Here is a 12,976-nt window from a genome sequence, read left to right as displayed (position 1 = left end):
CTTGGACTTCTCTGGTAGCACAGTGGTTAAGAATCTTCCTGCCAATGCAGGGGACACGGACCTTGGTCCGGGAAGATCCCACATACCACTGAGTAATTAAGCCCGTGTGCCACAACTACTGAGCCTGTGCTCTAGAGCCCACAAGCCACAACTAGTGAGCCTGTGTGCCACAATTACTGAAGCCCTCGCACCTAGAGCCCGTGCTCCGAAACAAGAAGCCACCACAATGAGAAGCCTGTGCACCGCAATGAAGAGTAGCCCCTGCTCACTGCAATTAGAGAAAGCCTGCACACAGCAACAAAGACCCAAAGCAGCCAAAAATAAATAAACTAATTTTTTAAAAAGTATTTAAAAAAATACAGCACCTTGGCTTATTGGATGTTTTAAGCTGAAGGAATTTGAGAAATGGCTAGTGTAGGAAGAAATTTCTGACCTTCACCTAACCAAGTCATGAGATACTCACATCATAAGATAGCTGCCAGCACACCCTGGAAGAAGATGTGACTAGTATCCATATCAAATCCAGCTCTCCCACCAAAAGCATTGGGTACACGCAGTCTGCACAGGGATGCTCCAACCTAAGAACATCCCTTCAAGACCACAGTAGGTAACTGTTTCATGTAAATTCATAGAGGCAAAGTTAAGTGAACTGAAAAGTCAGAAGAACTACCCACAATTGAAAGAACAAGAGGAAGCCGTTGAAAAAAATAATAAAACATAAATAAATAATTTACCAAAGAATTCAAAACATTGATAATAAAAATGTTAACTGAATTAGAAAAAAATAACTGATCTAAACACTGACATTTTAACAATTCAGTAGCTAAAATAAACACATTAGGAGGAATGAATAACAGACTAAGTGATACAGAAGAATGCAAAAGTGATCTGAAAGATACAATAATGGAAATCACCCAGTTGGAACAGCAGACAGAAAAGTAAATTTTTTAAAAACTGAAAGCAATTTAAGAGATGTCTACGATAACATTAAGCATGCCAATATTCACATTATAGGGATTTTAGAAGACAGAGAGAGAAGGGGATCAAAAATGTAATGAAGAAATTATGGAGATTGGTTCAAGATGGTGGAGTAGAAAGACGTGCTCTCACTCCCTCTTACAAGAACACCAAAATCACAACTAACTGCTGAACAATCATTGACAGGAAGACACAGGAACTCACCAAAAAAGATACTCCACATCCAAAGACAAAGGAGAAGCCACAATGAGACGGTAGGAGGGGCACAATCACGATAAAGTCAAATCCCATAACTGCTGGGTGGGTGACTCACAAACTGGAGAACACTTAATACCACAGACATCCACCCACTGGAGTGAACGTTCTGAGCCCCACGTCAGGCTTCCCAATCTGGGGGCCTGGGAACGGGAGGAGGAATTCCTAGAGAATCAGACATTGAAGGCTAGTGGGATTTGATTGCAGGACTTTGACAGAACTGGGGGAAACAGAGACTCCACTCTTGGAGGGCACACACAAAGTAGTGTGCTCATCAGTACCCAGGGGAAGGAGCAGTGATCCCATAGGAGACTGAACTAGACCTACCTGCTAGTGTTGGAGGCTCCCCTGCAGAGGCAGGGGGTGGCTGTGTGTCACTGTGAGGACAAGGACACTGGCAGCAGAAGTTCTGGGAAGTAATCCTTGGCGTGAGCCCCCCCAGAGTCTTCCATTACCCCCACCAAAGAGCCTGGGTAGGCTCCAGTGTTGGATCGCCTCAGGCCAAACAACCAACAGGGAGGGAACCCAGCCCCACCCATCAGCAGACAAGTGGATTAAAGTTTTACTGAGCTCTGCCCACCAAAGGAACAGCCAGCTCTACCCAGCATCAGTCCCTCCCATCAAGAAAATTGCACAAGCCGCTTAGATAGCCTCATCCACCAGAGGGCAGAAGGAGAAGCAAGAAGAACTACAATCCTGCAGCCTGTGGAACAAAAACCACATTCACAGAAAGATAGACAAGATGAAAAGGCAGAGGGCTATGTACCAGATGAAGGAACAAGATAAAACCCCAGAGAAACAACTAAATGAAGTGGAGATAGGCAACAACCTTCCAGAAAAAGAATTCAGAATAACGAGAGTGAAGATGATCCAGGACCTCGGAAAAAGAATGGAGGCAAAGATCGAGAAGATGCAAGAAATGTTTAACGAAGACCTAGAAGAATTAAAGAACAAACAAACAGAGATGAACAACACAATAACTGAAATGAAAACTACACTAGAAGGAATCAATAGCAGAATAATTGAGGCAGAAGAACGGATAAGTGACCTGGAAGAAAGAATGGTGGAATTCACTGCTGTGGAACAGAATAAAGAAAAAAGAATGAAAAGAAATGAAGAGGGCCTAAGAGACCACTGGAACAACAATAAGCACAACAGCATTCACGTTATAGGGGTCCCAGAAGGAAAAGAGAGAGAGAAAGGACTGAGAAAATATTTGAAGAGATTATAGTTGAAAACTTCCCTTACATGGGAAAGGAAATAGCCACCCAAGTTCAGGAAGTGCAGAGAGTCCCATACAGGATAAACCCAAGTAGAAACACCTCAAGACACGTAGTAATCAAATTGGCAAAAATTAAAGACAAAGAAAAATTATTGAAAGCAGCAAGGGAAAAATGACAAATAACATACAAGGGAACTCCGATAAGGTTAACAGCTGATTTCTCAGCAGAAACTCTACAAGCCAGAAGGGAGTGGCATGACATATTTAAAGTGATGATAGAGAAGAACCTACAACCAAGATTAGGATCTCGTTCAGATTCGATGGAGAAATCAAAGGTTTACAGACAAGCAAAAGCTAAGAGAATAAAGAACCACCAACCCAGCTCCACAACAAATGCTAAAGGAACTTCTCTAAGTGGGAAACAGAAGAGAAGAAAAGGACCTACAAAAACAAACCCAAAACAATTAAGAAAATGGTAATAAGAACATACATATTGATAACTACCTTAAAAGTGAATGGATTCAATGTTCCAACCAAAAGACACAGGCTTGCTAAATGGATACAAAACCAAGACACATATATATGCTGTCTACAAGAGACCCACTTCAGACCTAGGGACACATACAGACTGAAAGTGAGGGGATGGAAAAAGATATTCCATGCAAATGGAAATCAAAAGAAAGCTGGAGTAGCAATACTCATATCAGATAAAATAGACTTTAAAATAAAGAATGTTACAAGAGACAAGGAAGGACACTACATAATGATCAAGGGATCAATCCAAGAAGAAGATATAACAATTATAAATATATATGCACCCAACATAGGAGCACCTCAATACATAAGGCAACTGCTAACAGCTGTAAAACAGGAAATTGACAGTAACACAATAATAGTGGGGGACTTTAACACCTCACTTACACCAATGGACAGATCATCCAGACAGAAAATTAATAAGGAAACACAAGCTTTAAATGACACAATAGACCAGATAGATTTAATTGCTATTTATAGGACATTCCATCCAAAAACAGCAGATTACACTTTCTTTTCAAGTGCACACAGAACATTCTCCAGTATAGATCACATCTTGCGTCACAAATCAAGCCACAGTAAATTTAAGAAAATTGAAATCATATCAAGCATCTTTTCTGACCACAGCGCTATGAGATTAGAAATGAATTAGAGGGGAAAAAAACATATAAAAAACAAACGCATGGAGGCTCAACAATACATTACTTAATAACCAAGAGATCACTGAAGAAATCAAAGAGGAAATCAAAAATACATAGAGACAAGTGACAATGAAAACACGATGATCCAAAACCTATGGGATGCAGCAAAAGCAGTTCTAAGAAGGAAGTTTATAGCTATGCAAGCCTATCTCAAGAAACAAGAAAAATCTCAAATAAACAATCTAACATTACACCTAAAGGAACTAGAGAAAAAAGAACAGACAAAACCCAAAGTTAGCAGAAGGAAAGAAATCATAAAGATCAGAGCAGAAATCAATGACATAGAAACAAAGAAAACAATAACAAAGATCAATAAAACTAAAAGCTGGTTCTTTGAGAAGATAAACAAAATTTATAAACTATTAGCCGGACTCATCAAGAAAAAGAGGGAGAAGACTCAAATCAATAAAATTAGAATTGAAAAAGGAGAAATCACAACTGACACTGCAGAAATACAAAGCATTCTAAGAGACTACTACAAGCAACTCTATGCCAATAAAATGGACAACCTGGAAGAAATGGAAAAATTCTTAGAAAGGTATAACCTTCCAAGACTGAACCAGGAAGAAACAGAAAATATGAATGGACCAATCACAAGTAATGAAATTGAAACTGTGATTAAAAATCTTCCAACAAACAAAAGTCCAGGACCAGATGGCTTCAAAGGTGAATTCTATCAAACATTTAGAGAAAAGCTAACACCCATACTTCTCAAACTCTTCCAAAAATTTTCAGAGGAAGAAACACTCCCAACCTCATTCTATGAGGCCACCATCACCCTGATACCAAAACCAGACAAAGATACTACAAAAAAGGAAAATACAGACCAAGATCACTGATGAATATAGATGCAAAAATCCTAAACAAAATACTAGCAAACAGAATCCAACAACACATTAAAAGGATCATACACCATGATCAAGTGGGAGTTATTCCAGGGATGCAAGGATTCTTCAATATACGTAAATCAGTCAATGTGATAAGCCATATTAACAAATTGAAGAATAAAAACCATATGATCATCTCAATAGATGCAGAAAAAGCTTTTGACAAAAGTCAATACCCATTTATTATAAAAACTCTACAGAAAGTGGGCGTAGAGGGAACCTACCTCAACATAATAAAGGCCATGTACAAAAAACCCACAGGAAACATCATTCTCAATGCTGAAAAACTGAAAGCATTTCCTCTAAGATCAGGAATGAGCCTAGGATGTGCACTCTTACCACTATTATTCAACATAGTTTTGTAAGTCTTAGCCATGGCAATCAGGGAAGAAAAAGAAATAAAAAGGAATACAAATTGGAAAAGAAGAAATAAAACTGTCAGTTTGCAGATAACATGATACTATGCATAGAAAATCCTAAAAATGCCACCAGAAAACTACTAGACCTCATCAGTGAATTTGGTAAAGTTGCAGGATACAAAATTAATGTACAGAAATCTCTTGTATTCCTATACACTAATGATGAAAAATCTGATAGAGAAATTAAGGAAACACTCCCATTTACCATTGCAACAAAAAGAATAAAATACGTAGGAATAAACCTACCTAGAGAGACAAAAGACCTGTATGCAGAAAACTATAAGACACTGATGAAGGAAATTAAAGATGATACCAACAGATGGAGAGATATACCATGTTCTTGGATTGGAAGAATCAATATTGTGAAAATGACCATACTACCCCAAACAATCTACAGATTCAGTGCAATCCCTATCAAATTACCAATAGCATTTTTTACAGGACTAGAACAAAAAAATCGTAAAATTTGTATGGAGACACAAAAGACCCCAAATAGCTAAAGCAGTCTTGAGGGAAAACCGTGGAGCTGGAGGAATCAGACTCCCTGACTTCAGACTATACTACAAAGCTACAGTAATCAAGACAATATGGTACTGGCAGAAAGAAAGAAATATAGATCAATGGAACAGGATAGAAAGCCCAGAGATAAACCCACGCCCCTATGGTCAACTAATCTATGACAAAGGAGGCTAGGATGTACAATGGAGAAAAGACAGTCTCTTCAATAAGTGGTGCTGGTAAAACTGGACAGCATCATGTAAAAGAATGAAACTAGGACACTCCCTGACACCATACACAAAAATAAAGTCAAAATGGATTAGAGACCTAAATATAAGACTGGACACTATAAAACTCTTAGAGGAAAACATAGGAAGAACACTTTTTGACATAAATCACAGCAAGATCTTTTTTGGTCCACCTCCTAGAATAATGGAAATAAAAACAAAAATAAACAAATGGGACCTGATGAAACTTAAAAGCTTTTGCAAAACAAAGGAAACTACAAACAGGATGAAAAAACAACCCTCAGAATGGGAGAAAATATTTACAAATGAATCAATGGACAAAGGATTAATCTCCAAAATATATAAACAGCTCATGCAGCTCAATATTAAGAAAACAATCCAATCCAAAAATGGGCAGAAGACCAAAACAGACATTTCTCCAAAGAGGACATACAGATGGTCAAGAGGCACTTGAAAAGCTGCTCAACATCACTAATTATTAGAGAAATGTAAATCAAAACTACAATGAGGTACTACCTCACACCAGTTAGAATGGGCATCATTAGAAAATCTACAAACAACAAATGCTGGAGAGGGTGTGGAGGAAAGGGAACCCTCTTGCACTGTTGGTGGGAATGTAAATTGATACAGCCACTATGGAGAACAGTATGGAGGTTACTTAAAAAACTAAAAATAGGGCTTCCCTGGTGGCGCAGTGGTTGAGAGTCTGCCTGCCGATGCAGGGGACGCGGGTTTGTGCCCCGGTCCGGGAGGATCCCATGTGCCGCGGAGCGGCTGGGCCCGTGAGCCATGGCCGCTGGGCCTGCGGGTACGGAGCCTGTGCTCCGCGACGGGAGAGGCCGCGGCAGTGAGAGGCCCGCGTACCGCAAAAAAAAAAAAAAAAACTAAAAATAGAATTACCATATGACCCAGCAATCCCACTACTGGTCATATACCCAGAGAAAACCATAATTCAAAAAGACACATGCACCCCAATGTTCATTGCTGTGCTATTTACAATAGCCAGGTCATGGAAGCAACCTAAATGCCCATCAACGGACGAATGGATAAAGAAGTTGTGGTACATATATGCAATGGAATATTACTCAGCCATAAAAAGGGAAAAATTGGGTCATTTGTAGAGATGTGGATGAATCTAGAGACTGTCAAACAGAGTGAAGCAAGTCAGAAAGAGAAAAACAGATATCGTATATTAATGCATGTATGTGGAACCTAGAAAAATGGTACAGATGAACCAGTTTGCAGGGCAGAAAGTAAGCAACTTTAAATTGGATACTAGGCTTCCTTTTATTTTACACTTCCATAATTTTACAAAGTGCCATCCTGTGTTACATAATAAAATATAAACCAAATATGACAGTTATGTGACCCAATCTCATCTTAAAATCATATTAGCTAATGCTCTTGGATTATGACTATCCTAAATTGTACCCGCCACAGTTAATCTGAAGAAAAAAGGAAATTAGACTGAATTATTAAGTATGTGAAACCCATTTTGGTGGATCAATTCTATTCAACTTGTAAACTTTTTCATCGATGGAAAATGGAGCTAAGCCAAATATGAAAAATTGTTTCATTTTTTTTACCTGTGCTACCTAGTTTTTTTAAAACAGAACATCCTCCAAAACAAGAACAAAGTCAGTTTACTGTATTAATTTTTTGAAATGCAATATGCATTTCTTAGGCATTGATTTTATTTATTTAATTATTTTTTGTAAGTCATACATGCCTCAACACACAAAGATGGCTATTTATGTAACATCCTTCCTAATATGTCCAAGTCCCAAAATAATATTCTCTCTTAGACAAATATGTTATGATGAACTAGGTGCCACAAAACAAGAGGTATTCTAATACTGTATTGAAAAAGAATTGTTTTGAGCTCTGAGTGCTTAAGAGAACAAGTAAATGCATCTGCTACAATTTTCAATCAGTAACTCTATTGTTCAGAGAACTAGATGACAGTATAAGAACCCTGTAAGTATTTTCTTCAGAAGAGGAGAGGAAACACATAGAATCTGAGACTAAGGTAGGCTGACAGGTTGAATTAATACCACCAGGAGCCTGCTGTTTTGTGGACACAATTGCAATGGCTCTATTATGTAACAGAACAATGATTTTCAAAGATTTATGATGAACACATGCAGTAGCAAATATGTTAATAAATTAATTAAGAAAAGTAAAACCCTTTCCAGTATTCTTACTTGGAGGCAGATCCTGCATTTTGGGAATATAAAAACACTCCCTGAAGTGCCTCAGCTTATCTTCCTCATCGAGGCGGAGGGCAACCCTCTCATCTGTTGGGTGACATCTAAGTTCAGATGCAATGCGTCGGACTGTGTTATCTGGTAACTCAGGAGGTGAAGGTTCCATTATAAGTTCTCCTCTAAAAATTAATTTGAAAAAAATTAAAAATAATCTAGCCACCATCATTTTTTTTGGTAGAAAATTAGCTTTTAGGTAAAACACCTTTTGTTTTAACTAAGCTTCTCATCTTCCCAACCTCACGAATAATATAATTAACAATCAGCATTAAACCCCATGCCTGAGTTTTTCTCATGCACATAATAATGAAAATAATAGTGACTTAGGGATGCTGAAAGGACTGAATTAGGTAATGGTGCTCAAGACAAAGTAAGCTCTCAATCAGTGTTAGCTCTTTCCATTTTTATTTTCTGAGAAGTGGTCCAAATTAATGTTGTTCAAACATATATAATGTCAGCACTTTTTCCTTTAGGTGTCTTACTAGGAGGTAACAGTAAAGATGCTTTTGTGAAAAGTATAGAAGAGCAGTGCCCCAACTAGCTTATCCTCCTTCTCCCTAGCCCACCTCCACTTTCCCCTCCCCAATGATTCTTGGATCATAGTTTTAAAAATAGGAACATATATACAATAGAACCTTAACAAATTCTTTATTGTGAATAAAAACAATATCGATGAAAAAGTATTTAAACACCTTAAATAATGTTAGTAATTTTTGCCATATGAAGACCAAAGAGATCTACCTGCTGCTGCTAATGAGAAACTTCTCTTTCACAGTAATACAGAGCATCTTTTTTTTTTTTTTTTTTTTTTTGCGGTATGCAGGCCTCTCACTGTTGTGGCCTCTCCTGTTGTGGAGCACAGGCTCCACACGCGCAGGCTCAGCGGCCATGGCTCACGGGCCCAGCCGCTCCACAGCATGTGGGATCTTCCCGAACCGGGGCACGAACCCGTGTCCCCTGCATCGGCAGGTGGACTCTCAACCACTGCGCCACCAGGGAAGCCCCCAGAGCATCTTTGAACAAAGCAGGACCCTTTCTTGAAACCACATCCTGCTTCCTTTAGTCATCATCTAACACTTCCCACCCTTTTGGAAAGAAAACTTAAATTTTGGAAAGGGATAAATGACAATGGAGTTTTATATTTTATTTTGTAATTAGTTTTTATATTTGTATTTTATTTCCCAAAGTTTTAGTTTTTTGAAATTGAGCAAGAATAGGAGAGGCTTCCTGTTTAAGATGGCAGTGCAGGAAGATACTGAACTCACTTGACCCCACAGACACAATGAGTCTACAACTACATATGAAGCAGTTTCCTCTGAAAAAACCTAAAGGCTGGCTGAGCATCAACTACACATCAGGAGAACGAGGGGAAAACCACACTGAAGTGATTAGAAGAGGCTAGGACACAATCTAGCCTTGACACCCTCTTGCCCGTGTGGTGACCCACAGTCTGGAGGGAATCAAAACCTGGAGCTTTTCTATCAAGTGTGTCTTTACTATAAACCCATTACTTATGGTAGCTTGATTGAGTTACTATTGAACTGTATTCTACCTGGGCGCCTGAATCTTGTTTAATTTATCTTTGTAGTCAACCCATTCCTGAGCAGTGCCTTTCAGATAGAGTGTTCCGCCCGAAATGGCAATTGAATAAGATTCACAAAATAGCTTGGTGAATTATTTGACAGGATTAATGACTGTTACTAGAGGAATACCCTCCTCATTCCAACCACAGAGGAAATAATTAAAGGAACATTTTCAATGGGATTCAGAATCAAGAGAGCTTGCCTTGTATTTGAGACTTCCTTTGGAGAGTCAGCACTTTCAGAGTTCATCAGGGTTGACTCTAAACTCTGACTGGGTTATCTAAATCAATACACAAATTAATTTTCTACCATCATATTAGCAATAAAATTCAACTTCATTTAAAAAAAATATTTGTATTAACTCATTAGCCTCTTTATATTTGTTTCTTATTTAATCCCTGTAACAATTCTGAGGGATCAGAGTCATTTTCCCCTATTTTGAGACCAAACTCTGGAATCAATAGAGTAGAAACAAAAATAGAGTAGAAACAAAAATGAAAGAGAAGGATAATAGAGCTCACAATTTGGGACTGCACTTGCCTGAGGAGCTGAGTCAAATTGTGCTTGTCTTTGACAGGGCATGTGGGTGGAATGTGCAGAGAAGAATTCCTGACCCAAGACTTGAACCTCTCACTTCTTTTTCTTTCAATCTTGTTTCTTGATTTTCCTTTCGATGTTTCTTTGGTTCATTCCCTTTCTCTCCCTTTATTTCTTTTTTCAGCCCTGTACTCAGTCTGCAAAGCACCACAGGCTATTACTCTTTTTAATCCTTTCAGTCCCAGCCAGGCAAAGGTTAAAGTGCTGGTCCTACTTCTGGGCCTGTCATAGCCCAGGTGTCAAAACCTCACCTGCACTGACAGTAAGATACCTGCTGGTGAAATAGTCTTTCCAGAAGAGCAAACTGGGTGCCATCCTGCCAACAGGCACAGCTTCCGACAGAAGTATGGCTTCCCTGGTGGCACTGTGGTTGAGAGTCCGCCTGCCTGCCGATGCAGGGGACACGAGTTCGTGTCCCGGTCCGGGAAGATCCCACATGCCGCGGAGCGGCTGGGCCTGTGAGCCATGGCCGCTGACCCTGCGCGTCCGGAGTCTGTGCTCCGCAACGGGAGAGGCCCCAGCAGTGAGAGGGCCGCGTACCGCAAAAAAAAAAAAAAAAAAAAAAAAAAAAAAAATTCCAAATTTTATACTTCATGTATTTAGTGTTAATTTTATTTTAAAAGTGGACATGTACACATATGGTCTTAGGCAAGTCTCCTAACATTTCTCTGCTGCAATGTTATGTAAAACTATCTTAAATTCTACTTCAGAAGATCATGGTTAGGATCAAATAAAATTATTTAAGTAAATTCCTTTCTAAAGAGATAAAAGATAGTCTCATAATATATTTTCATATTAGTACCTTATGATGGAAATTGCCATTTTACTGTCAATTTAGCTTTTGAAATTTTGTAAATTGTTTTCAATTTTATTTAGACAGCTAAAACTTTAAAGCTGAAACTCTTAGAATCATAAAAATTTTTTTATGGAATTATGGAATTCAGGATCTCCCAGTTGCCCACAGGTCTAAGGTTAAATAGTTAAGTAAATGACAATGAATACCCAGTAGTTAATCTTTACACAGTTTCAGGTTTCATGCCTGAAATGAGCAAATTATTCACTTGAGTCCAAAGATTAGAACCTGGTAAAGCAAATTATGAAGAAAGTGTGTAGCTTTTCATTGAGAAAGAAAGTATTACTTAATATATGTGCATAGAACAGTGTTCTTTAAATATATCATTGTTTGAGGAATGAGTGACATCACTGACATAGCTGCATACTTCATATCTAAGCTTATATGAATTATATGCTGAGTTTCACATTAATAAGTTCAATGCATTTGCTCCAATATTACTACCTAAAAAAACACCCCTCCGTCCTCAAAGTAAAAGCAGGAAAGAAAAAAGAAACTCTTTTAGCTATATAGAAAAAATGAGTATCAACTTTCCATTCTTAGGCAAACATTTCACAGAGTGAAAGGGGAAGAAACCTCACTCAAGAAATAGACATTTTCACTTCTCTAAACAAAAATTGAGTATGACTAACAGCACTAAAGACAACTAGAGTTACCAGAAAACAAAAGACCTAAAGCTAATTTAATAATTTGAATTTTGATCAAATCTTACCATTTAAACTCAAGTACCAAGATTAACTTATTCAACTATAACTATCTTTTAGTAGATGAATTGCAGTATACTATTGACATCAATTCTTTTTTTACTATATTGGTAAAAATCTCTTCATTTAACTCGCAATTTTAAAGGTGAGAACACTTTTAGGGCGTTGCACTGTTTTTATGAAAATAATTTGGAGGAGAAAAAGAGAAGAAACTGGCAGAAGAAACCTCTAAAGCATTATGACAAGAATTCTAGCAGAATATCCCTTTAGAAAAATCACTGAATGTATATTTGTGTACAGAGTATATATATCAGTGCCTCACGGCTTACCGGCTAGGATTCCAATGGGGTCCACAGCTCCCAGTGTTTCTGCTTCAACAAAAAAAAAACCTCTCAAGAGTTCCTTACAAATTTATAGGCCAGACTTCTGGGTGAGAAATTGAAAGCACTTCTGCTCAGACTCCACCCTCCGGGGAATCTGTGAGCTAACTTTAGTTCTTCCCACTCTGTGTATGCTGATTGTAAATCTCCAATCACTGACAAACATCTAAACAAAATGCTGCTTCTGCTCTCTATTTCAAACACTAGAGGCTCTGCTTAGGGCAGCTCCCTAAGGGGCTCTGACCTTTACACTTAGATAAACACTTCTTTGTCCTCCAACTAAGACCTTTGAGAATGTGAGCTATATCCTGTAATAATCCTATAGAGTAAATAGATTATCCTCATTTTTTTGTGAAATGAACCAATGAGTTTGTCCAGGAACTAAATCCCCAAATTTGCAATCCTTCCTTGCTTTGGGCTATGGAATACACTAAGGACTGGAGAAAAGTTCTTTCCCAACTCTGGGAGATAAGGAAAACTTAGATTTTGAGGCAGTACCCCACTGTCAAAAGCACTGTAAGTTTCTAGTCTGAAGGTAGAGTTTGGTATTTAATGAATTAACATTTTAGTCGAAAGTTTAATATTGGCCCACAATTCTAGAATATACTTTATTGCCCAATAGGTGGATTTTAGAAAGTCTTAAATTAACAGTTAACAAAACAATCAAGGAAGAAAGAGTTAGAGTTTGAAGATCAAGTGGAAACTAGCCTAGGAAACTTCATAAATGGAAATTATTCCTTTAAGCCTGTGGGCTATCTATTGTTCTACCTTCATTATCTCTTTATGCTTATTCCTGAGGTTGGGTCTTTTAGTGAATATCCTTTTAGGTATCAAAAACCAAGAGCAAAATGTT

At 38.1% G+C, this 12,976-nt stretch overlaps 1 protein-coding gene across 3 annotated transcripts in view; it reads right to left on the bottom strand.

Moving 5' to 3' along the window:
* The window catches only part of KYNU (kynureninase), a 92,264-nt gene extending 79,956 nt beyond the window's left edge, over window positions 1-12,308 (bottom strand). Inside the window, exons 1-3 of one of the 3 annotated variants that reach the window (XM_082841314.1) lie at window positions 12,073-12,308; window positions 9,792-9,869; window positions 7,947-8,128 (exon numbers count right to left, since the gene is read on the bottom strand). In XM_082841314.1, the coding sequence (XP_082697440.1) occupies window positions 7,947-8,128; window positions 9,792-9,838 (229 nt within the window). In that variant the 5' untranslated portion in view covers window positions 9,839-9,869; window positions 12,073-12,308. Of the gene's footprint in view, window positions 1-7,946; window positions 8,129-9,791; window positions 9,870-10,129; window positions 10,495-12,072 lie in introns of those variants that run through there. The other 2 variants (XM_082841315.1, XM_082841316.1) reach the window with 2 other exon arrangements.
* Between the last annotated feature and the right edge of the window lie 668 nt (window positions 12,309-12,976).

This window comes from Leucopleurus acutus, assembly GCF_964270905.1.
Source record: "Leucopleurus acutus genome assembly, chromosome: 6".
In the NCBI taxonomy this organism is placed as follows: Eukaryota; Metazoa; Chordata; class Mammalia; order Artiodactyla; family Delphinidae; genus Leucopleurus; species Leucopleurus acutus.
The sequence above is the reverse complement of the archived record's forward strand: the minus strand, read 5'-3'. Positions and strand labels throughout refer to the sequence as shown.